Source organism: Taudactylus pleione, unplaced genomic scaffold, assembly GCF_031769625.1.
Source record: "Taudactylus pleione unplaced genomic scaffold, aTauple2 ptg001917l, whole genome shotgun sequence".
Taxonomy (NCBI): domain Eukaryota; kingdom Metazoa; phylum Chordata; class Amphibia; order Anura; family Myobatrachidae; genus Taudactylus; species Taudactylus pleione.
In genome coordinates, this window is record NW_028286314.1 from 424,302 (window position 1) to 451,900 (window position 27,599).

Sequence of the window (27,599 nt, forward strand, 5' to 3'; positions counted from 1 at the left end):
GAGCACAATGGCCTCCATCATCTGTAAATGGAAGAAGTTTGGAACCACCAGGACTCTTCCTAGAGTTGGCCGGCCATCTAAACTGAGCGATCGGGGTAGAAGGGCCCTAGTCAGGGAGGTGACCAAGAACCTGATAGTCAGTCTGTCAGAGCTACAGCATTCCTGTGTGGAGAGAGGACAACCTTCCAGAAGGACAACCATCTCTGCAGCAATCCACCAATCTGGCCTGTATGCTAGAGCGGCCAGACGGAAGCCACTCCTTAGTAAAAAGCACATGGCAGCCCCCCTGGAGTTTGCCAAAATGCACCTGAAGGACTCTCAGACCATGAGACACAAAATTCTCTGGTCTGATGAGACAAAGATTGAATCTTTGGCGTGAATGCCAGGCATTATATTTGGAGGAAACCAGGCACTGCTCATCACCAGGCCAATGCCATCCCTACAGTGAAGCGTGGTGGTGGCAGCATCATGCTGTGGGGATGTTTTTCAGCGGCAGGAACTGGGAGATTAGTCAGGATTGAGGGAAAGATGAATGCAGCAATGTACAGAGACATCCTGGATTAAAACCTGCTCCAGAGCGCTCTTGACCTCAGACTGGGGAGACGGTTCATCTTTCAGCAGGACAACGACCCTAAGCACACAGCCATGATATGAAAGGAGTGGCTTCAGGACAACTCTGTGAATGTCCTTGAGTGGCCCAGCCAGAGCCCAGACTTGAATCCGATTGAACATCTCTGGAGAGATCTGAAAATGGCTGTGCACCGACGCTTCCCATCCAACCTGATGGAGCTTGAGAGGTGCTGCAAAGAGGAATGGGCGAAACTGCCCAAAGATAGGTGTGCCAAGCTCGTGGCATCATATTCAAAAAGACTTGAGGCTGTAATTGCTGCCAAAGGTGCATCAACAAAGTATTGAGCAGAGGCTGTGAATACTTATATACATGTGATTTCTTATTTATTTATTTTTTATAAAATTTGCAAAAATCTCTAAAAAACATTTTACACGCTGTCATTATGGGGTGTTGTGTGTAGAATTTTGAGGACAAAAATGAATTTATTCCATTTTGGAATAAGGCTGTAACATGAGAAAACGTGGATAAAGAGAAGCGTTGTGAATACTTTCCGGATGCCCTGTATATATATAATTTGTACCTTACACCGAGCAGTTACATAATTTCGGGCTTACACAAGCAGTGCAATGCAGCCTGCTCAGTAAGATCTATGTGAATGGGCAGCGTATTCCTCCTGTATTGCACGTCTGCACTCACAGATAAACACCCTGTAACTCACTACTTCCAAGAAATCTGTGATCGGAACAGAAACTCTGCCGCAGCTACAGAGAAATGGGGAAGGGGGGGGGTTATTTATCCATTATTTCCCCGTATGTGCTGAGCTGACATATTATCAGGAACCAGGCCCCCGTCAGTGTATCAGCGTGTGTATCACTGTATAATAGTAATTGGTAACCAGTTACACCAGTATCACTGTAATAGTAACCAGTAACACCAGCATTACTGTATAATAGTAACCAGTTACACCAGTATTGCTGTATAATGGTAACCAGTTACACCAGTATTACTGTATAATAGTAACCAGTTACACCAGTATTGCTGTATAATAGTAACCAGTTACACCAGTATTGCTGTATAATGGTAACCAGTTACACCAGTATTACTGTATAATAGTAACCAGTTACACCAGTATTGCTGTATAATAGTAACCAGTTACACCAGTATCGCTGTATAATGGTAGCCAGTTACACGCACCAGTATCACTGTATAATAGTAACCAGTTACACCAGTATCACTGTATAATAGTAACCAGTGACACCAGTATTACTGTATAATGGTAACCAGTTACACCAGTACCACTATATAATAGTAACTAGTTACAACAGTACCACTATTCTGTATAATAGTAACTTTACTATTATATTACTATTACTGTATAATAGTAACCAGTTACACCAGTATTGCTGTATAATGGTAACCAGTTACACCAGTATTACTGTATAATAGTAACCAGTTACACCAGTATTGCTGTATAATAGTAACAAGTTACACCAGTATCGCTGTATAATGATCTCCAGTTACACCAGTATCGCTGTATAATGATCTCCAGTTACACCAGTATTACTGTATAATAGTAACCAGTTACACCAGTATTACTGTATAATAGTAACCAGTTACACCAGTATTACTGTATAATGGTAGCCAGTTACACCAGTATCACTGTATAATGGTAACCAGTTACACCAGTATTACTGTATAATGGTAACCAGTTACACCAGTATCACTGTATAATGGTAACCAGTTACACCAGTATTACTGTATAATGGTAGCCAGTTACACCAGTATTACTGTATAATGGTAACCAGTTACACCAGTATTACTGTATAATGGTAACCAGTTACACCAGTATTACTGTATAATGGTAATAGTAGTGTTAGTGTTTTACCTCATTAGGAATATTATACACAGTATTACATATGTAGTACATAGATATAAATTGGATAACATTAAGCACATTTCCATACATGGGCTAGTCCTTCATGTGTAGAGTACGTGGTTTGGGCGTGTTCTGTGTATGTAACACAGATATCTCACGTCTCGCCCTCACTGTTTGCAGGTCATGAGATGGAGGCAGTCAGGCAATTATTCCAAGCAGCGGTGAGTATTATTTATGGCTGTTACTCTATAGGTCATATATGCGTTTTAGTACTGTAATCTGTTCCTATAAGCTGCAATAGTGAGTGGTCAGTGGGCGTCCCCTCTAGCACCTTGTGTACCTGAGGGAAGGGACTGAGGAGCGGTCAGTGGGCGTCCCCTCTAGCACCTTGTGTACCTGAGGGAAGGGACTGAGGAGTGGTCAGTGGGTGTCCCCTCTAGCACCTTGTGTACCTGAGGGAAGGGACTGAGGAGCGGTCAGTGGGTGTCCCCTCTAGCACCTTGTGTACCTGAGGGAAGGGACTGAGGAGTGGTCAGTGGGCGTCCCCTCTAGCACCTTGTGTACCTGAGGGAAGGGACTGAGGAGTGGTCAGTGGGCGTCCCCTCTAGCACCTTGTGTACCTGAGGGAAGGGACTGAGGAGTGGTCAGTGGGCGTCCCCTCTAGCACCTTGTGTACCTGAGGGAATGGACTGAGGAGTGGTCAGTGGGCGTCCCCTCTAGCACTTTGTGTACCTTAGGGAAGAGACTGAGGAGTGGTCAGTGGGCGTCCCCTCTAGCACCTTGTGTACCTGAGGGAAGGGACTGAGGAGTGGTCAGTGGGTGTCCCCTCTAGCACTTTGTGTACCTGAGGGAAGAGACTGAGGAGTGGTCAGTGGGCGTCCCCTCTAGCACCTTGTGTACCTGAGGGAAGGGACTGAGGAGTGGTCAGTGGGTGTCCCCTCTAGCACCTTGTGTCTACCTGAGGGAATGGACTGAGGAGCGGTCAGTGGGCGTCCCCTCTAGCACCTTGTGTACCTGAGGGAAGAGACTGAGGAGCGGTCAGTGGGTGTCCCCTCTAGCACCTTGTGTACCTGAGGGAAGGGACTGAGGAGTGGTCAGTGGGCATCCCCTCTAGCACCTTGTGTACCTGAGGGAAAGGACTGAGGAGTGGTCAGTGGGCGTCCCCTCTAGCACCTTGTGTACCTGAGGGAAGGGACTGAGGAGTGGTCAGTGGGTGTCCCCTCTAGCACCTTGTGTACCTGAGGGAAGGGACTGAGGAGTGGTCAGTGGGTGTCCCCTCTAGCACCTTGTGTACCTGAGGGAAGGGACTGAGGAGCGGTCAGTGGGCGTCCCCTCTAGCACCTTGTGTACCTGAGGGAAGGGACTGAGGAGCGGTCAGTGGGCGTCCCCTCTAGCACCTTGTGTACCTGAGGGAAGGGACTGAGGAGTGGTCAGTGGGTGTCCCCTCTAGCACCTTGTGTACCTGAGGGAAGGGACTGAGGAGTGGTCAGTGGGCGTCCCCTCTAGCACCTTGTGTACCTGAGGGAAGGGACTGAGGAGTGGTCAGTGGGTGTCCCCTCTAGCACCTTGTGTACCTGAGGGAAGGGACTGAGGAGCGGTCAGTGGGTGTCCCCTCTAGCACTTTGTGTACCTGAGGGAAGGGACTGAGGAGTGGTCAGTGGGTGTCCCCTCTAGCACCTTGTGTACCTGAGGGAAGGGACTGAGGAGTGGTCAGTGGGCGTCCCCTCTAGCACCTTGTGTACCTGAGGGAATGGACTGAGGAGCGGTCAGTGGGCGTCCCCTCTAGCACTTTGTGTACCTGAGGGAAGAGACTGAGGAGTGGTCAGTGGGCGTCCCCTCTAGCACCTTGTGTACCTGAGGGAAGGGACTGAGGAGTGGTCAGTGGGTGTCCCCTCTAGCACCTTGTGTACCTGAGGGAAGGGACTGAGGAGCGGTCAGTGGGCGTCCCCTCTAGCACCTTGTGTACCTGAGGGAAGGGACTGAGGAGCGGTCAGTGGGCGTCCCCTCTAGCACCTTGTGTACCTGAGGGAAGGGACTGAGGAGTGGTCAGGGGGCGTCCAGGAGAACACGGTGGTGTCAGTGCTGGAACTGGAAGTGTCTACGTTATCTCTTGTGTTAGAGCCTTCTTCAATAGCTGCGATACTTATTTTTGTAATAATATTACATTCCTGGTTATAATATGTTGATGCTAAATATGTTAAATATCGCAAATCCTATAACATTTTGTCATAAGGCACCAAAATCAGTAGATTATGAGGAAGTCCCAGATCTTGAGTGTTTCAGAGTTAGTAGCAACCTAAATATATATATATAAAAAAGAAAAATAGCAGAAAGTTTACAACTGGACGAGCCGTGCAGCACTGCAGGGGGGGAGGGGGGATGAGCCGTGCAGCACTGCAGGGGAGGGGGGATGAGCCATGCAGCACTGCAGGGGAGGGGGGGATGAGCCATGCAGCACTGCAGGGGAGGGGGGGATGAGCCATGCAGCACTGTAGAGCGGGACAGTAGACAAATGTATTTATTATTGTACATTTATACAGTTCCGCAACAGTATTAGAGGACCCTATAATATTGATTATCCAATAACTTATGGTTCTATATATCCTAATATGTTATCACATCTCCAGATACTGTATTGTTATAGTGTGAATATGGATAATACTGTATTGTTATAGTGTGAATATGGATATACTGTATTGTTATAGTGTGAATATGGATAATACTGTATTGTTATAGTGTGACTATGGATATACTGTATTGTTATAGTGTGAATATGGATAATACTGTATTGTTATAGTGTGAATATGGATAATACTGTATTGTTATAGTGTGAATATGGATATACTGTATTGTTATAGTATGAATATGGATATACTGTATTGTTATAGTGTGACTATGGATAATACTGTATTGTTATAGTGTGACTATGGATATACTGTATTGTTATAGTGTGACTATGGATAATACTGTAATGTTATAGTGTGAATATGGATATACTGTATTGTTATAGTGTGAATATGGATAATACTGTATTGTTATAGTGTGACTATGGATAATACTGTATTGTTATAGTGTGAATATGGATATACTGTATTGTTATAGTGTGACTATGGATAATACTGTATTGTTATAGTGTGACTATGGATATACTGTATTGTTATAGTGTGAATATGGATAATACTGTATTGTTATAGTGTGACTATGGATATACTGTATTGTTATAGTGTGAATATGGATAATACTGTATTGTTATAGTGTGACTATGGATAATACTGTATTGTTATAGTGTGAATATGGATAATACTGTATTGTTATAGTGTGAATATGGATATACTGTATTGTTATAGTGTGAATATGGATAATACTGTATTGTTATAGTGTGACTATGGATATACTGTATTGTTATAGTGTGAATATGGATAATACTGTATTGTTATAGTGTGACTATGGATAATACTGTATTGTTATAGTGTGACTATGGATAATACTGTATTGTTATAGTGTGACTATGGCTATACTGTATTGTTATAGTGTGACTATGGATAATACTGTATTGTTATAGTGTGACTATGGATATACTGTATTGTTATAGTGTGAATATGGATAATACTGTATTGTTATAGTGTGAATATGGATAATACTGTATTGTTATAGTGTGAATATGGATATACTGTATTGTTATAGTGTGAATATGGATAATACTGTATTGTTATAGTGTGACTATGGATATACTGTATTGTTATAGTGTGAATATGGATAATACTGTATTGTTATAGTGTGACTATGGATATACTGTATTGTTATAGTGTGACTATGGATATACTCACTGTAATGTTATAGTGTGAATATGGATAATACTGTATTGTTATAGTGTGACTATGGATAATACTGTATTGTTATAGTGTGACTATGGATAATACTGTATTGTTATAGTGTGAATATGGATATACTGTATTGTTATAGTGTGAATATGGATAATACTGTATTGTTATAGTGTGAATATGGATATACTGTATTGTTATAGTGTGAATATGGATAATACTGTATTGTTATAGTGTGAATATGGATATACTGTATTGTTATAGTGTGAATATGGATAATACTGTATTGTTATAGTGTGACTATGGATATACTGTATTGTTATAGTGTGAATATGGATATACTGTATTGTTATAGTGTGACTATGGATATACTGTATTGTTATAGTGTGAATATGGATATACTGTATTGTTACAGTGTGACTATGGATATACTGTATTGTTATAGTGTGAATATGGATATACTGTATTGTTATAGTGTGAATATGGATAATACTGTATTGTTATAGTGTGACTATGGATAATACTGTATTGTTATAGTGTGAATATGGATAATACTGTATTGTTATAGTGTGAATATGGATAATACTGTATTGTTATAGTGTGAATATGGATATACTGTATTGTTATAGTGTGAATATGGATAATACTGTATTGTTATAGTGTGAATATGGATATACTGTATTGTTATAGTGTGAATATGGATAATACTGTATTGTTATAGTGTGAATATGGATATACTGTATTGTTATAGTGTGAATATGGATAATACTGTATTGTTATAGTGTGAATATGGATATACTGTATTGTTATAGTGTGAATATGGATATACTGTATTGTTATAGTGTGAATATGGATAATACTGTATTGTTATAGTGTGAATATGGATAATACTGTATTGTTATAGTGTGACTATGGATATACTGTATTGTTATAGTGTGACTATGGATAATACTGTATTGTTATAGTGTGAATATGGATATACTGTATTGTTATAGTGTGACTATGGATATACTGTATTGTTATAGTGTGACTATGGATATACTGTATTGTTATAGTGTGACTATGGATATACTGTATTGTTATAGTGTGAATATGGATAATACTGTATTGTTATAGTGTGACTATGGATATACTGTATTGTTATAGTGTGAATATGGATATACTGTATTGTTATAGTGTGAATATGGATAATACTGTATTGTTATAGTGTGACTATGGATATACTGTATTGTTATAGTGTGAATATGGATATATGGTGCTATAAGTCTTACACCAAATAAGTTCCAAGAAGTAGAAAAAAGAAAGCAGCGTCTCATAGGGGCCCTCTGAGCCCAAACATATATTAAAACTTACACTTTAATTGTTATCTATTAATATATTTTATAGTTTCAAAATGTTGGTGAAGTATTATAATATTATAAATGTGTAGCAGTAAATAAATAGTGTATTAAAAGAATGATTAAACTCTTACGGCTGCTGTCTCATTATATATGAACCTGATTACCTCCTTCAATAGAACAGCCGTACTGCTTATATTATATAGGTGAGGCCGTACTGCTTATATTATATAGGTGAGGCCGTACTGCTTATATTATATAGGTGAGGCCGTACTGCTTATATTATATAGGTGAGTCTGTACTGCTTATATTATATAGGTGAGGCCGAACTGCTTATATTATATAGGTGAGGCCGTACTGCTTATATTATATAGGTGAGGCCGTACTGCTTATATTATATAGGTGAGGCTGTGCTGCTTATATTATATAGGTGAGGCCGTACTGCTTATATTATATAGGTGAGGCTGTACTGCTTATATTATATAGGTGAGGCTGTACTGCTTATATTATATAGATGAGGCTGTGCTGCTTATATTATATAGGTGAGGCTGTACTGCTTATATTATATAGGTGAGGCTGTGCTGCTTATATTATATAGGTGAGGCTGTATTGCTTATATTATATAGGTGAGGCCGTACTGCTTATATTATATAGGTGAGGCTGTACTGCTTATATTATATAGGTGAGGCTGTGCTGCTTATATTATATAGGCGAGGCTGTGCTGCTTATATTATATAGGTGAGGCTGTATTGCTTATATTATATAGGTGAGGCTGTATTGCTTATATTATATAGGTGAGGCTGTATTACTTATATTATATAGGTGAGGCTGTGCTGCTTATATTATATAGGTGAGGCTGTACTGCTTATATTATATAGGTGAGGCTGTGCTGCTTATATTATATAGGTGAGGCTGTGCTGCTTATATTATATAGGTGAGGCTGTGCTGCTTATATTATATAGGTGAGGCTGTGCTGCTTATATTATATAGGTGAGGCTGTGCTGCTTATATTATATAGGTGAGGCTGTGCTGCTTATATTATATAGGTGAGGCCGTATTGCTTATATTATATAGGTGAGGCTGTATTGCTTATATTATATAGGTGAGGCCGTATTGCTTATATTATATAGGTGAGGCTGTACTGATATTGATTATCAGATTATAACTGAAATTATACCCATCAATAAATACATTGTACAGTGTACTTGTCTGTATTTATAATATCTAAAGCCAGATATATTATGGGCAGACTTTATATCCACAACATTATGTGGAGCAGAGAACATGAAATGTGACCGTATGCTGTGTGTGGTATATGGTATAACGCTGCTTATGTTCCTATTACATATATATGGGAATAGTAATTTCCTCCTGGCACAGTATCTCCCTAGGGACAGTTTCCTCCTAACACGTTATCTCTTAGGATTGCGGCAATTACAATCGCCCATGACGATAAGCAGGAGACCGAGGTGACGCTATCACGTATTAATATCTGGCTGCGTCTGTCCATCGTGTACACACTGCAGAGTCTCTACCAGCCGCAGCTGTAATAGCGGCTGACGCAGTGATCGGGGACCTAACACAGTCTCCTCGCTCTGTCACTTTGTATGTTCAGACTCACAGCAGTTATGGTGCCCGTCCACTAGGCGATTAAACCTAGCGATTGAGCGATAACGACCGCCGTTATCGCTGAATCGCTTGGTAATCGGTCGCAAATCGGGCAGTAAAATGTTAAAGACGGCCAGCGATGCGCGCGCCCGCTGGTCGTTTTTAACATCCATCATCGCCCGAACATGACGGTCAACCTGACGACTGCCGTCAGGTTGCCATGTTTGGGGATGATTGATCTGCATACACTGAACGTATGAACGTTCAGTGTATGCACTTCACCCCTAGGGGGACGACTATGTCGTAATCGTGCCGTCGTCCCCGCATCTAGTAGTGGACGGCACCATAACTGCTGTGAGTCTGAAGAGACAAAGTGACAGAGCGAGGAGACTGTGTTAGGTACCCGATCACTGCGTCAGGCGCTATTACAGCCGCGGCTGTTAGAGACTCTGCAGTGTGTACACGATGGACAGACGCAGCCAGCTATTAATACGTGATAAGGTGCGTACACACTAGACCATATGCTCCCCGGCAGGCTGTGCTCAATGTCGTTCATGACATTGAGCACAGCCGCTGAACGATATCATTAACGATATCATTCAGCGCCGGGCTCTCTCCCCCATTCCCCAACATGCAGCAACTTGACGACGTCGTCAGGTTGACCTGCATGTTAACCCGATGAACGATAATGACGAACGACCCGCGGGAACGCGCGTCGTCGTTATCGTTCATCGGTTTGGTGTAAAAAATGGACGATAAAGTGGACGACTGAACGATAACGATATCGTTATCGTTTAATCGCCCAGTGTGTACGCACCAATTAGTGTCATCTCGGCCTCCCGGTTATCGTCACGGGCGATTGTAATTGCCGCAATCCTAAGAGATAACGTGTTAGGAGGAAACTGTCCCTAGGGAGATACTGTGCCAGGAGGAAATTACTATTCCCATATATATGTAATAGGAACATAAGCAGCGTTATACCATATACCACACACAGCATACGGTCACATTTCATGTTCGCTGCTCCACATCATGTTGTGGATATAAAGTCTGACCATAATATATCTGGCTTTAGATATTATAAATACAGACAAGTACACTGTATGGATACAATATATACAAACGATGTATTTAATGATTGGTATAATTTCAGTTATAATCTGATAATCAATATCAGCACAGCCTCACCTATATAATATAAGCAGCACAGCCTCACCTATATAATATAAGCAGTACGGCGTCACCTATATAATATAAGCAGTACAGCCTCCCCTATATAATATAAGCAGCACAGCCTCACCTATATAATATAAGCAGCACAGCCTCACCTATATAATATAAGCAGTACGGCCTCACCTATATAATATAAGCAGCACAGCCTCACCTATATAATATAAGCAGTACGGCCTCACCTATATAATATAAGCAGTACGGCCTCACCTATATAATATAAGCAGTACGGCGTCACCTATATAATATAAGCAGTACGGCGTCACCTATATAATATAAGCAGCACAGCCTCACCTATATAATATAAGCAGTACAGCCTCACCCATATAATATAAGCAGCACAGCCTCACCTATATAATATAAGCAGTACGGCGTCACCTATATAATATAAGCAGTACAGCCTCACCTATATAATATAAGCAGTACAGCCTCACCTATATAATATAAGCAGCACAGCCTCACCTATATAATATAAGCAGTACGGCCTCACCTATATAATATAAGCAGCACAGCCTCACCTATATAATATAAGCAGTACAGCCTCACCTATATAATATAAGCAGCACAGCCTCACCTATATAATATAAGCAGTACGGCCTCACCTATATAATATAAGCAGCACAGCCTCACCTATATAATATAAGCAGTACAGCCTCACCCATATAATATAAGCAGTACAGCCTCACCTATATAATATAAGCAGTACAGCCTCACCTATATAATATAAGCAGTACAGCCTCACCTATATAATATAAGCAGCACAGCCTCACCTATATAATATAAGCAATACAGCCTCACCTATATAATATAAGCAATACAGCCTCACCTATATAATATAAGCAGTACAGCGTCACCTATATAATATAAGCAGCACAGCCTCACCTATATAATATAAGCAGTACGGCCTCACCTATATAATATAAGCAGTACGGCCTCACCTATATAATATAAGCAGCACGGCCTCACCTATATAATATAAGCAGTACAGCCTCACCTATATAATATAAGCAGTACGGCCTCACCTATATAATATAAGCAGTACAGCCTCACCTATATAATATAAGCAGTACAGCCTCACCTATATAATATAAGCAGTACAGCCTCACCTATATAATATAAGCAGTACAGCCTCACCTATATAATATAAGCAGTACGGCGTCACCTATATAATATAAGCAGTACAGCCTCACCTATATAATATAAGCAGTACAGCCTCACCTATATAATATAAGCAGCACAGCCTCACCTATATAATATAAGCAGTACAGCCTCACCTATATAATATAAGCAGTACAGCCTCACCTATATAATATAAGCAGTACAGCCTCACCTATATAATATAAGCAGTACGGCGTCACCTATATAATATAAGCAGTACAGCCTCACCTATATAATATAAGCAGTACAGCCTCACCTATATAATATAAGCAGCACAGCCTCACCTATATAATATAAGCAGTACGGCCTCACCTATATAATATAAGCAGCACAGCCTCACCTATATAATATAAGCAGTACAGCCTCACCCATATAATATAAGCAGTACAGCCTCACCTATATAATATAAGCAGTACAGCCTCACCTATATAATATAAGCAGTACGGCCTCACCTATATAATATAAGCAGCACAGCGTCACCTATATAATATAAGCAGCACAGCCTCACCTATATAATATAAGCAGCACAGCCTCACCTATATAATATAAGCAGTACAGCCTCACCTATATAATATAAGCAGCACAGCCTCACCTATATAATATAAGCAGTACGGCCTCACCTATATAATATAAGCAGCACAGCCTCACCTATATAATATAAGCAGCACGGCCTCACCTATATAATATAAGCAGTACGGCCTCACCTATATAATATAAGCAGCACAGCCTCACCTATATAATATAAGCAGTACAGCCTCACCTATATAATATAAGCAGTACAGCCTCACCTATATAATATAAGCAGCACAGCCTCACCTATATAATATAAGCAGTACGGCCTCACCTATATAATATAAGCAGTACGGCTGTTCTATTGAAGGAGGTAATCAGGTTCATATATAATGAGACAGCAGCCGTAAGAGATTAATCATTATTTTAATACACTATTTATTTACTGCTACACATCTATATATTATAATACTTCACCAACATATATTTTTGGGCTCAGAGTGCCCCCTATGAGATGCTTTCTTTTCTCTTCTTCTTTGGAAGTATTTATTATTTTGAATGCAGGGGAAATACCGGCGGCTGCTGCATTTATTGCCTGGCGCACAGTTGTAGGCAGAGCCGATGGCGCATGGTCTGTACTGTTACTGTGCTGGAAGTGCCCGGACTCATCGCACGCAGTGGCTGTTTGGGGGCGGCATAGGGCAGCATTCCTGAGAACCACACAGTCGTACCCCTTATTCACGTTACACCACACAATTGAGCCCCTTATACACCTTATGCCACCTTGGGCGAAACTAGAGAGCTGGTAATGAGTGGTCCCAGTTTTAGCACCAGGTCAGAAATTGTGTTACTGTTTCTTGAAAAAAAATAAATTCTACCACACACACCAGTGGTGTCTGTCCCCACGGTGTTACCCTGTGCGGGGAGGGAGGTTGCAAAAAGGGGCGTGGCCTAATGGGCATGGGGCGTGGTCACTTGGGAAGGGGGTATGGCCTCGCAGCCCGAACCCCAGTGGTCCAGTGTGTGGGGGGTGCCAGGAGTACAGGTGAGCACTGTGCAGTGCCGGCTCCCTCATACTGTCAGGAGCTGAGTGCTGCACCTACTGCTACAGTGCAGCTCCCGGCTCCTTGTTGTCACCCCTCAGCGGGTTTTTGGGGCCCCAGTCAGTTTGAAAGTCTTTTCTTACCTATATGGTGGTTTCTCTGCAACGGGGGAACCTCTGAGGAATTTGAGCCCCACTGGGCAACGTCTTCAGCCGGTATTCACTGTTCATGTAGGAGATCACATTTGGAAGATGCCTGTTTACGTAGAAATATAACCCATGTCATCATCATAACCAGAGAATATATACTGTAGTAACAGACGTTATTGTGCAGGAAAAATGTGAATTTCCCCGATCAAACTTCTGTGTCTCTCCAGGCTCCCCTGTGTTACTCCAGATCCCCCAATGTCTCCATCCCCAGGCCCCTCTGTGGTTCTCCAGGCTCTCTGAGTCTCTTTATCTCCAGGTCTCCATGTCTCTCCATCTCCAGGCCCACTTGTCTCCCACCAGGACCCCCTGGGCCTCTCCATCCCCAGGACCCCGTGTGTCTCTCCATCCTCAGGCCCACTGTGTCTCTCAGCCTCATACCTCCAGCCCCAGTGCGCGGTGTGGGAGGGTGCAGGGCGGCTGCCGGCCACTGCCCTGGATGGTGGTGGGTGGGCTGTGGCAACTCAGCGAACTAGGCTAATGGGTGGTCCTGTGCACCCCCGGACCACCCCCCCAGTTTCACCTATGTATGCCACAGTAGCACCCCAGCCTTTAAGCACCACACAGTATAGCTCCTTATTCACATTATATCACACAGTAGAGACCCCCCTTACCTATCTGTTACTAAAGAGTGGACTGGGCCTAATGCCCAACCGCTCACCAGGGACTCAGGCTATTGCCTGCCTAACATAGGGCATATAAAGTAACCTTGGCTTAAAGCCCAGAGTCACAAACTTGTGGCACAGGCCTGCTGCCTACCTAACATACCCCACAGGCACAAGGCCTGATTACACCCACAGGCCTAATGCCCAACACCTGGTGGTCTAGGGATGGGGGTAAATTTCGGTGGCCATGGCCGTCTACGGCTTTGTTTAGCTCTTTGCTTCTCACCACCTGCAGCACTCTCCGGTCCTCATCGTCTTTCTTCTACCGCTTGCCTCTTCTGGGCAGCGGCGCCATCTTCTGGCCTCTTGTATTGACCTCTGCCGTTGTACTGATGTCAGATGCCACAAAAGGGCAGAGCTGCTTCTTTGGCTGCCAGTCCGCGAGCCATGGTCAAGTAGCTCCTGCTGCCTATTGCAATTTAAATTGGTGCCGTGCCCGCTTGCACGGCGCTTCTAAAAATAGTGAACTAAGTGGTGGCCGATTTCAGGCTGGGACGACGCAATGCTGATGTCACTTACCGCATCACGCCGCCCCCGAGTGCAGCATGGTTATACCCAGGTGCAAAGTGACTCCTGAATCAGCATCCGGTGCCATCAGCATGGTTATACCCAGGTGCAAAGTTACTCCCAAATCAGCCCCCGGTGCCATCTGGTAGAAACGCAGAAAGGGAACAATAACAGGAAACATGAGATCATTGAGTGAAAATGAAAGCGATGCAAACGGTTTAGATCAATGTAGATACAGAGAGACGGACAAGATGCTTGGGAACAGTCATGGGAGAGGTACGAAAACACGGCAGCTGCCTGGCACAATATAATCGGGGTGATTGGGCGGTAATGTCCCCTAGACCCATGTAGACTGGACAAAGACTTGGGACGCAGGACTTGCTGTGTGTACCAAGGAATGTGAGGGGGGAGATGTACCAAGCCTTGGAGAGAGAGATAGAGGAGAAGTTGCCCAAAGCCACCAATCAGCTTCTGTAATTTTACAGGCTGTGCTAGATACATCTCCCCCAGGGAGATAGGACCTCTGTGTACTGTGATTATATAGATTTGAAGTAATTATGGCTGATCTCTGGGTGATCAGATATGAAGGAATTATGGGTGATCTGTGGGTGATCAGATATGAAGGAATTATGGGTGATCTGTGGGCGATTAGATATGAAGGAATTATGGTGATCTGAGGGTGATCAGATATGAAGGAATTATGGGTGATCTGTGGGCGATTAGATATGAAGGAAGTATGGGTGATCTGAGGGTGATCAGATATGAAGGAATTATGGGTGATCTGTGGGTGATCAGATATGAAGGAATTATGGGTGATCTGTGGGGGATCAGATATGAAGGAATGATGGGTGATCTGTGGGGGATCAGATATGAAGGAATTATGGGTGATCTGTGGGTGATCAGACATGAAGGAATTATGGGTGATCTGTGGGGGATCAGATATGAAGGAATTATGGGTGATCTGTGGGGGATCAGATATGAAGGAATTATGGGTGATCTGTGGGGGATCAGATATGAAGGAATTATGGGTGATCTGTGGGTGATCAGACATGAAGGAATTATGGGTGATCTGTGGGGGATCAGATATGAAGGAATTATGGGTGATCTCTGGGTGATCAGACATGAAGGAATTATGGGTGATCTGACGGTGATCAGATATGAAGGAATTATGGGTGATCTGTCCATTAGCAGATTGCTTACTTAGTAGATGTGCATTGATTATATGTAATATTATGAGGTAATATAGAATGCCCAGCAAAGATCAGAGCAGAGGTTCCCAAGCTCCACTAGCATAGTCCAGGTTTATTATATCCATGCTTGAGCCCAGATGGTTTAACCAAATTAACTGTTACCTGTGCTCGAGCATGCATATCGTTAAAACCTGGACTGTAATGGTTGAGTTTTGGAACCACTGGGTAAGAGGAAGGATGTGGTAATATAATTGTTTTAAATAATTGTTTCATATTTGTGGACAACGTGGAATATGTCCTTCAGAAACCTCGAGGTCGGAATATTGAACACATCCCGTAAATACATCTTATGGCTGTACCTATGTGCTGATATGGGTGACTATAGACTATAAAGAGGAAACTGATCTCCTGGTGATAGGTACAGTGCGTTACACCGGACATTGGGCCTGATTCAGACCCACTCGCAAGCGGCTGTCCGCTCGCAAGTGGGTCGATGTTGTGCTCTGCGCATGCGCACGACGGAGGGAGCTCCGTCGTGCGCATGCGCCAGACGCGACGAGCAAAGGACTTTCCTTCGCTCGTTGTGTCTGATCAAAGGGGGCGTGCTGTCGATGTTGATTGACAGCATGCCCCCTTTGGTGGGCGTGCCGGGGGCATGCCTCCCTGATGGGGGCGTTCCCACGGGAACGCCTCCCGTCAGAAGCCGGCCCACTGACATCACTAGTGATGTCAGTGGGAGTGATTTTGGCTCTGATAGAGCCAAAATCACTCCGGGGCTTGCGGTTGAAAACCTCAACCGCAGGCTCCGGCTCGCAGTTTCGATGGTCGCGATGGTCACGACCATCGCGACCATCAAACTGCACGCTCGTATAGGCTGTGGGTGGTGACCCACAGCTATACGAGCGTCCAGGAGGACGCTCCATTTTTATGGAGGGCGGCCCTCATTCAGAGCGTGCGCTCTGCTCAGAGCGTACGGCTCTGAATGAGGGCCATTGTCCTACATCCATTTTCTACTATTATAACTGGTTAATGTGTAAGAAACTCTTTTCTAGTCTGTACACACATACACCAACAAGGACACTCACTCTGACACACTCACTAACAAGGACACTCACTCTGACACACACACTCACTCTGACACACACACTCACTAACAAGGACAATCACTCTGACACACACACTCACTCTGACACACTCACTTACAAGGACACTCACTCTGACACACTCTCTCTGACACACTCGCTAACAAGGACACTCACTCTGACACATACACTCTGACACTAACAAGGACACTCACACTGACACACTCACTAACGAGGACACTCACTCTGACACATACTCTTACTGACACACTCACTCATTCTGACACATACTATTACTGACACACACACTCACTAACAAGGACACTCACTCTGACACATACTCTTACTGACACACACACTCACTAACAAGGACACTGCCATATAATCTTACTGACACACACACTCACTAACAAGGACACTCACTCTGACACACTCTTACGGACACACACTCTGGCATACTCACTAACAAGGACACTCACACTGACACACTCACTAACAAGGACTCTCACTCTGACACATACTCTTACTGACACACACTCACTCTGACACACTCACTAACAAGGACATTCACTCTGACACATACTCTTACTGACACACTCACTCTGACACACTCACTAACAAGGACACTGCCATATACTCTTACTGACACACACACTCACTAACAAGGACACTCACTCTGACACACTCTTACAGACACACACTCTGGCACACTCACTAACAAGGACACTCACACTGACACACTCACTAACAAGGACACTCACTCTGACACACTCACAAACAAGGACACTGACACACTCACTAACAAGGACACTCACTCTGACTCACTAACAAGGACACTCACTCTGACACATACTCTTACTGACACACACACTAACTCTGACACGCTCACTAACAACGACACTCACTCTGACTCACTAACAAGGACACTCATTCTGACACACTCACTAACAAGGACACTCACACACTCACTAACAAGGACACTCACACACACTCACTAACAAGGACACTCACTCTGACACACTCACTAACAAGGACACTCACTCTGACACATACTCTTACTGACACACAAATTCACTCTGACACACTGGCTAACAAGGACACTCACTCTGACACGCTCACTAACAAGGACACTCACTCTGACTCATTAACAACGACACTCATTCTGACACACTAACAAGGACACTCACTCTGACATGCTCACTAACAAGGACACTCACTCTGACACATACTCTTGCTGACACACACACATTCACTCTGACACACTCACTAACAAGGTCACTCACTCTGACACTCTCACTAACAAGGACACTCACTCTGACTCACTAACAAGGACACTCACCCTGACACACTCACTAACAAGGACACTCACTCTGACACACTCACTAGCAAGGACACTCACTCTGACACATACTGTTAATGACAAACACACTCACTCTGACACACTCACTAACAAGGACACTCACTCTTACACTCACTAACAAGAACACTCACTCTGACACTGACACAAACTCACTCTGACACATTCACTATCAAGGGCACTTGCACTCACTCTGACACACACACTCATTCTGACACACTCACTAACAAGTAAGTATATATATTATATATGTTAAAAGTGTATTAGGTGATGAGCGACTGACGTATATTAGTGCAATTATTTATAAAATGTGCAATTTTAACCAGCAAAACATAATACACAGAGTGTATATAGATGAAAAATATTATCACAATTTAATAGTAAAAATAAATACACACAACATACATGTAAATAGATACTGCTGATGTTTGCACAAGGTGTGCTAATAAATTAATTATCCACAATGTGCAAAAAGTGCTTAGAAATATTTTAAAAATTGCTAAATACAAGTCAACTGTTTAAAAGCGAGTAGAATTCATATATTTAAAATATCCAGTATCACAGAGGAATTAATAACTAAAAACAAGTAAAAAACTCATTAAAAAGTTCCAAACTCGTTTTTTAAAAAAATAAGAAGTTTGAGTGGAATATAATGCTTATCTGTAATAGTTCATTTCAGGCAATGGCAGCTAGCCCAACGCGTTTCATCCACTTGGGGACTTCATCAGGGGGTGCTTGCAAACAGGGTTTGCCACTTTTTATACCCTTTGTGAGACAGGACTCCAATTATCTCGTTAGGGCCATCTTTGACATCACTTCCGGGTTAGTCACATCAGGAAGTGCGCTCTTTTTGTAAAACATTTAAAACAAATTGGAAACATAACGAACCTGGAACTGATATTAGACTTATGGACAGTCTATTAAGGATGATGTTTGTTAAATCTACATGTTTCCAATTTGTTTTAAATGTTTTACAAAAAGAGCGCACTTCCGGATGTGACTAACCCGGAAGTGATGTCAAAGATGGCCCTAACAAGATAATTGGAGTCCTGTCTCACAAAGGGTATAAAAAGTGGCAAACCCTGTTTGCAAGCACCCCCTGATGAAGTCCCCAAGTGGATGAAACGCGTTGGGCTAGCTGCCATTGCCTGAAATGAACTATTACAGATAAGCATTATATTCCACTCAAACTTCTTATTTTTTTTAAAAAACGAGTTTGGAACTTTTTAATGAGTTTTTTACTTGTTTTTAGTTATTGATTCCTCTGTGATACTGGATATTTTAAATATATAAATATATGAATTCTACTCGCTTTTAAACAGTTGAATTGTATTTAACAATTTTTAAAATATTTATAAGCACTTTTTGCACATTGTGGATAATTAATTTATTAGCACACCTTGTGCAAACATCAGCAGTATCTATTTACATGTATGTTGTGTGTATTTATTTTTACTATTAAATTGTGATAATATTTTTCATCTATATACACTCTGTGTATTATGTTTTGCTGGTTAAAATTGCACATTTTATAAATAATTGCACTAATATACGTCAGTCGCTCATACACTTTTAACATTTCACTACTAAGGGCTACTCCAAAAGTCCTTTCACATTGGGATTAACTGACACCCTATTACACTAAGGGAGTACGTATATTTATATATATTTTAGTAAATCCTCTGAACTAACTCCAAGTTGGCGCCGGCACTTCTTTGTGTATCAATATATATATTTGATATACCAGTGCTAGCTGAAAGTCATATAGGATTCTAAGACAGGGGTGGGGAACCTTTTTTCTGCCGGGGGCCATTTTGATATATATAACATTATTTGCGGGCCCGGTGCAGGCCACGCCCCTCTCCATGTGACATCACACAGGGGTGGGGGTCACAATCTGTGGTGATTACAGCAATGTCCGGAGCATTTTAAGAATGCTCCGGGGAGCTGTAAGGGCAGCGGTGTGACCGTCTGATGCATCCTAAGGACGCTGCAGGCGGCACTGCTGCATAGATTCTGGCTGCAGGGTGCCGATCTAGGCACCCTGCTAGCCAGGTCAGGCTAGCATAAAAAAGCTGACAGGGCCAGACCAAATGATTCCGCGGGCCTTATACGGCCCCCGGGCCTGAGGTTCCCCATCCCTGTTCTAAGGGGTAAATTTACTAAGAATGGAGATTGATCGAGATGCCAATCTCGGGTGATTTTTAGGGTTGATTTTCATCTCACAAATTTACTAAAGGTAAAGTCGGGCGAGATAGAGATTTCTCTCTTCTTACTCGTAAAACTCGGGGGAGATAGCTAACTCGAATCAACTCACCATCGGGCAAATCGGAAGTACTTTTCATCTAAAATATACATCTCTCAAATTTACCAAGAATCGGGATGGCAAGCTCGGGTGAGATGGCAACAAACTCTCTGCCCAAATCACTTGTCAAACTCTCCACCTCCTGAGCTGCGAGTTAGCCTGAAACATACACAAATCATTGTGATTTGTGTATGTTTCTGCCTTTATTTAGCTAAAAACGGGTTAAAATATTTAAAAAAATTACGTGGGGTCCACCCCCAAAAGCCTAACCAGCCCTGGACTTGTCAGCCTGTCCTGTTACCTAAAATTATGGGGAACAAAGTGAGTAGGGTTCCACTGTAATTTAGGTACCAGCACCAGGCTGCAGGGCCAGTCCTGGTTTTAAATATAGGGGAAAAAAATTGCGTAGGGGTCCCCCTATATTTAAAACCAGCACCGGACCCAAAACGACCGGGGTATAATGCCACAGCCAGGATACCCTATTACCGGGTCTCCAGGGCCAAAGCATTATCACCCCAAGTCGGTCAGGCCAAGCCGGGGATCTTGGGTGGTGGGGACCCCCTACAAAATGGGTCCCCCCTCTCCCGAAAACCCCAGGCTTGGTCTGAATCCCGGGGCTCTTCCCTGCACCTGTCGATGGTGAGTGACAGCACGCCCCCTTTGGTGGGCATGCCGGGGGCGTGGCTGCCCAGACACACACTCTCACTCTGACACACTCACTAACAAGGACACTCACACTGACATGTACACTCAATCTGACACAATGACACTGACACATACACTCACTAACATCGACACTCCCTGCGACACACACCCTCACTGAGAAACACGCTCACTAACAAAGACACTGCCTCTCACTCTGACACACTCCCTAACAAGGACACTCACTCTGACACACACTCTCAATCTAACACACTTACTTACAAGGACACTCACTCTGACACTGACACACACAAACTGACACACTCACTAACAAGGACACTCACTCTGACACACACTCTCACTCTGACACACACTAACAAGGACACTCACACTGACACTGACACACTCAATCTGACACAATGACACTCTGACACACTCACTAACAAGGACACTCACTCTGACACATACACTCAATCTGACACACTCACTTACAAGGACACTCACTCTGACACCTACACACACACACTCAATCTGACACTAACAAGGACACTCAATCTGCCACACTCACTAACAAGGACACACACTCTGACACACACTCTCACTCTGACACACTCACTAACAAGGACACTCACTCTGACACACACTCAATCTGACACACTCACTAACAAGGACACTCACTCTGACACAATGACACTCTGACACATACACTCACTAACATGGACACTCACTGCAACACACATACTCACTCTGACACACACGCTCACTAACAAAGACACTGCCTCTCACTCTGACACACTCACTAACATGGAGTCTCTCTGTGACATGTACACACTCACTAAAAAGGACACACACATTCACTCCGACACATATTAACAGCACACACATACATACACTCACTAACAAGGACACTCACAATCACTCCGACACACATACACTCACCCGTAAGGACACTCACTCCGATACGTCTACACTCCCTAACAAGGACAAACTTAGTGACTCCAACACACATACAGTCATGAGCGAGGACACTCACACTCACTCTGACACACATACTGCACTCCCATTGGCTATCTGGAAGTGAATGTTCCTCACACAGCCGCTGATTGGATCCTCTCTCTCCTGTAATCACAGGTGCCCGGATTGCGCCATCACAGAGACAGAAGGGGGGTCCTCCAAAAGCACTAGGAACAGATGTGGGCCCCAGACTATGGCAGCATTGGTCTTTGTCAGGGCCCTGACACTGTTACCCCCCTGCTATAATGTAGTGTAATCTGATAACGTCTGTGATGGGACTGGAGATCACATTGGGGCTGATTCAGAGAGGGACGGTAACGAATACGCAGCTGTACACTCTCCTGTATCGCTGTAGCTAATATAACAGGCGGCAGATTTTGTATGGAGACGCCCACCGGAGCCCTCGTAGCTGCCCGCAACTGTGTACACAAAAGCAGCGTTCTGCGCAGATCCTCGATTCATCGAGAGCTGGAGTAAGTCTATAGTCACTCAGAATAGCCGCGGTAATTGAGACGCTGGAGGTTCGTCCTGTGCATGCGCGGTCGCAGACGCTGGCTAGCACGCCCTACAAACGGCTCCAACACGCCCGCAACAAATCCCCGTAGCCACCCACGTAACGGTCTCTTCCTGTGACTCAATGCCGAGTGAATCCTCACAGGGTGCGCGGTCGCAGACACTGGCTAGCACACGCCCTACAAACGGCTCCGACACGCCCGCAAGAAATCCCCGTAGCCACCCACGTAACGGTCTCTTCCTGTGACTCAATGCCGAGTGAATCCTCACAGCGTGCGCGATCGCAATTCATTCGCAGGGCGTGCGCAATGCGGCTGGGAAGCATGCGTAGACCGATAATCGCTAAACTGCGTTAACATCGGAATGGCGTTCATCTCTGAATCAGGCCATATACTCTGAGAGATGAGGGTTCTGACTCAGATCCGATATAACCATATATTGGGGTACTGAGTAAAACCAGATTGTTATTCGGTTCCTCCCACCAAAACCCAATATCCTAACGAGGCAAAACATAATTTCCAGGAAAGTATCAGACTTTGCACGTTTTCACCATTTTGGATTAAATTAGAGAACACGAGTAGTTAGGACCCCCAGACACAATTCATTCACAACCACTTGTGACAAAGTTTAAATATAAGGTATTAGGATTTTGTTAACGGTAGGTTAGTAATTATATATCCTAAATATCCATTTATTCTGTTTGAATGTAAGTGATAACACAATTTACAAAGATAACCTACACAAAGATTGTGCTTCACAAATGAACGGTATCACAACTTCCTAATATTTTACTCTAACAATACAGCTCTCATTCTCATTAAATTAATGCACAAAACGTTTGACACTAGGGCCCTCATTCAGAGCCGTACACTCTGAGCAGAGCGCACGCTCTGAATGAGGGCCGTCCTCCATAACTATGGAGCGTCCCCCTGGACGCTCGTATAGCTGTGGGTCACCACCCACAGCCTATACGAGCGTGCAGTTTGATGGCCGCGATGGTCGTGACCATCGCGACCATCGAAACTGCGAGCCGGAGCCTGCGGTTGAGGTTTTCAACCGCAAGGCCCGGAGTGATTTTAACTCTATCAGAGCCGGCTTCTGACGGGAGGCGTTCCCTTGGGAACGCCCCCGTCAGGGAGGCACGCCTCCGGCACGCCCACCAAAGGGGGCGTGCTGTCAATCAACATCGACAGCACGCCCCCTTTGATCAGACACAACGAGCGAAGGACTTTCCTTTGCTCGTTGCGTCTGGCGCATGCGCACGACGGAGCTCCCTCCGTCGTGCGCATGCTCAGTGCAGACCATCGACCCACTTGCGAGCGGACAGCCGCTTGCGAGTGGGTCTGAATCAGGGCCTAAGGGCCGAATTCAAGTAGCCGCCGAAAGTGCCGTCTGGCGAAGAGCGGAATGAATCCGCCTCATTCGCCTGTTTTGCCGTGATGTTTTCTCCGCGCGCGTCACCCCGCTTTTCGCCCTATTCAATTGTAATACAGGCAAAAACGTGGATAGGCGAATGTTTTACAAAGCAAAACTAGCAAAAAGGACATTTTTTTTTTTGGGGGGGGGGGATATCAGTCTGTACCCCACAAAAAGCTTCAGTGACCCTGGGAATCAATATAGAATAGTAGTAGGAGCCCTAATAAAGGTATTTAGTGATCTTATTTTGAGGCAAAGGGTTGTTATATGTATATTTGCATTTGTGTGGAAATTAATAATTTTTTTTTCTGAAAAAATTAGTACCGACATTAAATTGGCGTACCTGTAAATGGGTACTAGTATATTCCGATGTCTCTAAAATTTAAGATTTAAAAAAACGTACACAGCGGTATGAGACACCGATATTGATGGCAGACTCACCAATTCACTTACCAGAAAGGTGACTGTGGGCTTCATTCAGAGCCGCTCGTTCGTTCCGAGCGATGTCCGCACATCTGCGCATGCGTACGGATTGTAATACGCATGCGCGAACCACTCAGTGCGGCCGAAAATCGTGTGCTCGCTAAATAGCGAGTGCCTGCTAATTTGAGTGACAAGAGGAGGCGTATGTGGGTGGTAACAGGGGAAGGCGCTAGAAAACGGGGAGTGGAGATCAGAACGCAGGCGTGCCAAAAGGTCAAAACGGGCGTTTTATGGGTGTGCATAATTAATAAAGCAGCATCATCGACCACGTCACTTGGTTGTTTTATAGTCAGAACTGCTCGCATGAGTGCGGTAGGAAAATCCAACCACAAGAATAGCGAGCAGTTCATACGCCGTTCGATATACTCGATTAATCTAATAAATAGCGGACATGACATATGATGCGAACGGCTCGCTCGTTCAGACATAGAGGCGTCAACAGACCGCAAAGGGCGAACGGTTAATTTCTACTTCAGGGTCCATAGGGTATCCACAGGATACCTTGGGGGTATAGGTGTGACGTCAGTCGCAGGGCACCAAAGAGTTAAGCTTTCAGCCTCCCAGGATGCACTAGGTCCCCCTCCTATACCCCGCCCCCGGGCCAAGGCACCTCAGTTTAGTTTGGTGCCCGGCCGGAGTCGGGTGCACATGTTGGAGTGGGGGCTAGAAGAGCCCCTGAAGCTTATTCTTCATGCAGCTGTGGCTGCACAACTGGATGAACAGCATGGACAGTCAGTCCTGACGTCCATGCTGTCTTCCCTACACCCCGCCGGTACCAGAACGCCGGTACTGATCCGGGGATGCTGGTGGGCGTCTGGGGTCACAGCTAGCGGTGACCCCAGATGCTCCGGACCATGGCCGGATTCAAGGGGGACAGAGGTAAGCAGCGGGGTCCCGCGGTGGGTCCCCGCTGATCACATGGTCCTAAGTCCCCAGGCAGGGGGCTCCCTGGGGACTGGCTGCAGCGTGGAGCCAGGCGACCAACCTGCGCTTCCACTACCCCCTGGGACAGCGGACCGCAGCAGAGCGGTAGCGCTGCGGCGTCCCAGGGGTTAAATGCATGCCAGGGGAGCGCGCCTTCCCTGTCTCACAGCCGGCGCCTCCCCCGCTGCACACAGCCCTCTCTGCATGCTGCCGACTGGTCCTGTGGCAGCGCTCCTCCCCCAGGCCAGCCTCCTCTCTGCTCCTCGGCGGCCATCTTCTCCAGAACGCATGGTGAACGCTGCTGGAAGCGCTGGACGGAAGCATCGTGGTCTGGGTCCCCCCGCATACCTCTCCTCCGCTGTGGTCAGGTCTGTGTATGCAGCGGTGTGTCCTACCAGGCCCTGTGTCTGTGTAGTTGAGTGATCAGCGCTGTTAGTGCAGGAATTGTTATTTCTCTGCATTGTATGTGACTGTGCTAGCGCTGCTGCCTGTAATCTTTTCTTCATCTAAACTGTCAGCTTTATTACTGTCCCTGTTCTTTCTGCTAAAGCCCTTGCGGTGCGGTGCTGCAGGGTGGTCTCTCGCCTATTTAATACTTAATTGGTGAGAGAGGTCACATACGTGGTGCCATCATGTCTGAAAGTGATTTTCCCCTCCGGCTACAGTGTACCACGTGATAGCGGAGGGGGAGGGTAGCGCGGAGGGCCTTTGCCGGCAGTGTTTGTCCATGGCGCGGCCTATTACGGTTACAGCACCGGTACAGGAGCCGCCCTGGGCTTGTTTCGCTCAGGCGTTAACAGCTTTAGTGGGCCAGTTAGCTCCGCAGCCCGCGTTTACTCCGATGGGTTTGTCCCAGCAGTCTGTGGTGTCGTCACCCATGCAGGGGTTCCCACGACAATTGGTGGTACCCCACAGTCTCCCTATTTCCCCGCTCCCGGGTTCTCAGGAGCCAGCGTGGGTTAACTCCCTGACGAGTTCTGTACAGCACTTGTCGGATGTGTTGCAAGGGGAGTCTGTGATGCGGTCTCATAATAGGCCGGTGGCGTCTCTGTCCGCTCCTTATGAGGATGACGAAGGGACGTCTGATGATGGGGAGATTCTAGATCCTTACGATCAGGAACCTCTCCATACTAAGGACGCTGATGCTAAGTCCAAAGTATATATTCCTGGACTTATTCGGGCGGTCCGCACAGCCTTGGTGATTGAGGACGAAGTTCCCCCAGCGGCTAAATCTAAGTATGCCTTTTTCAAAGATGTGAAGGGCGATGCCACAGTCTTTCCTCTTTCGGGTCAGTTGGTGGACCATTTAGAGGAGGCGTGGAAACAACCTGGCAAAAGATACCAGCCGCAGAGACGCCTGGCGGTGGCTTATCCGTTCGCGGATAATTATTTTGCGAAGTGGGAATCCCCTCCACAGGTGGATTCTCACGTGACCCGTCTTGTCCGTAGTGCCACATTGCCGATGCCATCCATGTCCTTCCTTAAGGATGCTACGGACCGCAAGGTAGAAATCTGCCTGAAGTCCGCTTATTCCCTTGCAGGGGGGGCAGCACGGCCGGCTATGGCCATTTGCTGGGTTGCCAGAGCGATGGAGCGCTGGGCGGATTCATTAGAGGCTTCTTTTGAATCCGACTGTCCGACCGATCAGGCGGAGTTGATTGGCAATCTCCGTGATTCGGCCACCTACATCAACGAGGCGGCTCTAGACATTAGTACTCTGGTGTCTAGAATTTCTTCAGCAGCGGTAGCTGCTCGTCGCACCTTGTGGCTGCGATCCTGGAAGGCGGACGCAGATTCCAAGAAAGGTCTGGAAGCGTTGCCGTTTACCGGAGAAGTTCTCTTCGGTCCGGATCTGGATAAGATTGTGGCCACTCTGGCGGCAGCCAAATCTGCCTGTCTCCCGTCGGCCGCTGCTCCTTCTGGTTCTGGACCATCGTCCTTTCGGTCATCTAGGGCCCAGGGCAGGCCCAAACCACAGTCGTTTCCTCGACAGGCTGGCCCTAAGAAATCGGTCAAGCCCCGGAAGCAGGCATGGAGTACCAGACGTCCGGCCCCCAAGCCAGATGACAAGCCTGCGGCCTGACGGTCCGGACCTCCCTTTGGGGGATCCCAGGGTGGGAGGCCGCCTGCTACAGTTCGCC

At 45.2% G+C, this 27,599-nt stretch overlaps 1 protein-coding gene across 1 annotated transcript in view; it reads left to right on the top strand.

The window, feature by feature from the left end:
* Nucleotides 1–2,606: 2,606 nt before the first annotated feature.
* Nucleotides 2,607–27,599, top strand: part of TFR2 (transferrin receptor 2) — a gene marked incomplete at its 3' end in the record, with an annotated part of 146,688 nt that continues 121,695 nt past the window's right edge. Inside the window, exon 1 of the mRNA XM_088465230.1 lies at nucleotides 2,607–2,668. Coding sequence (XP_088321356.1) covers nucleotides 2,636–2,668 — 33 coding nt within the window. The remainder of the gene's footprint in view (nucleotides 2,669–27,599) is intronic.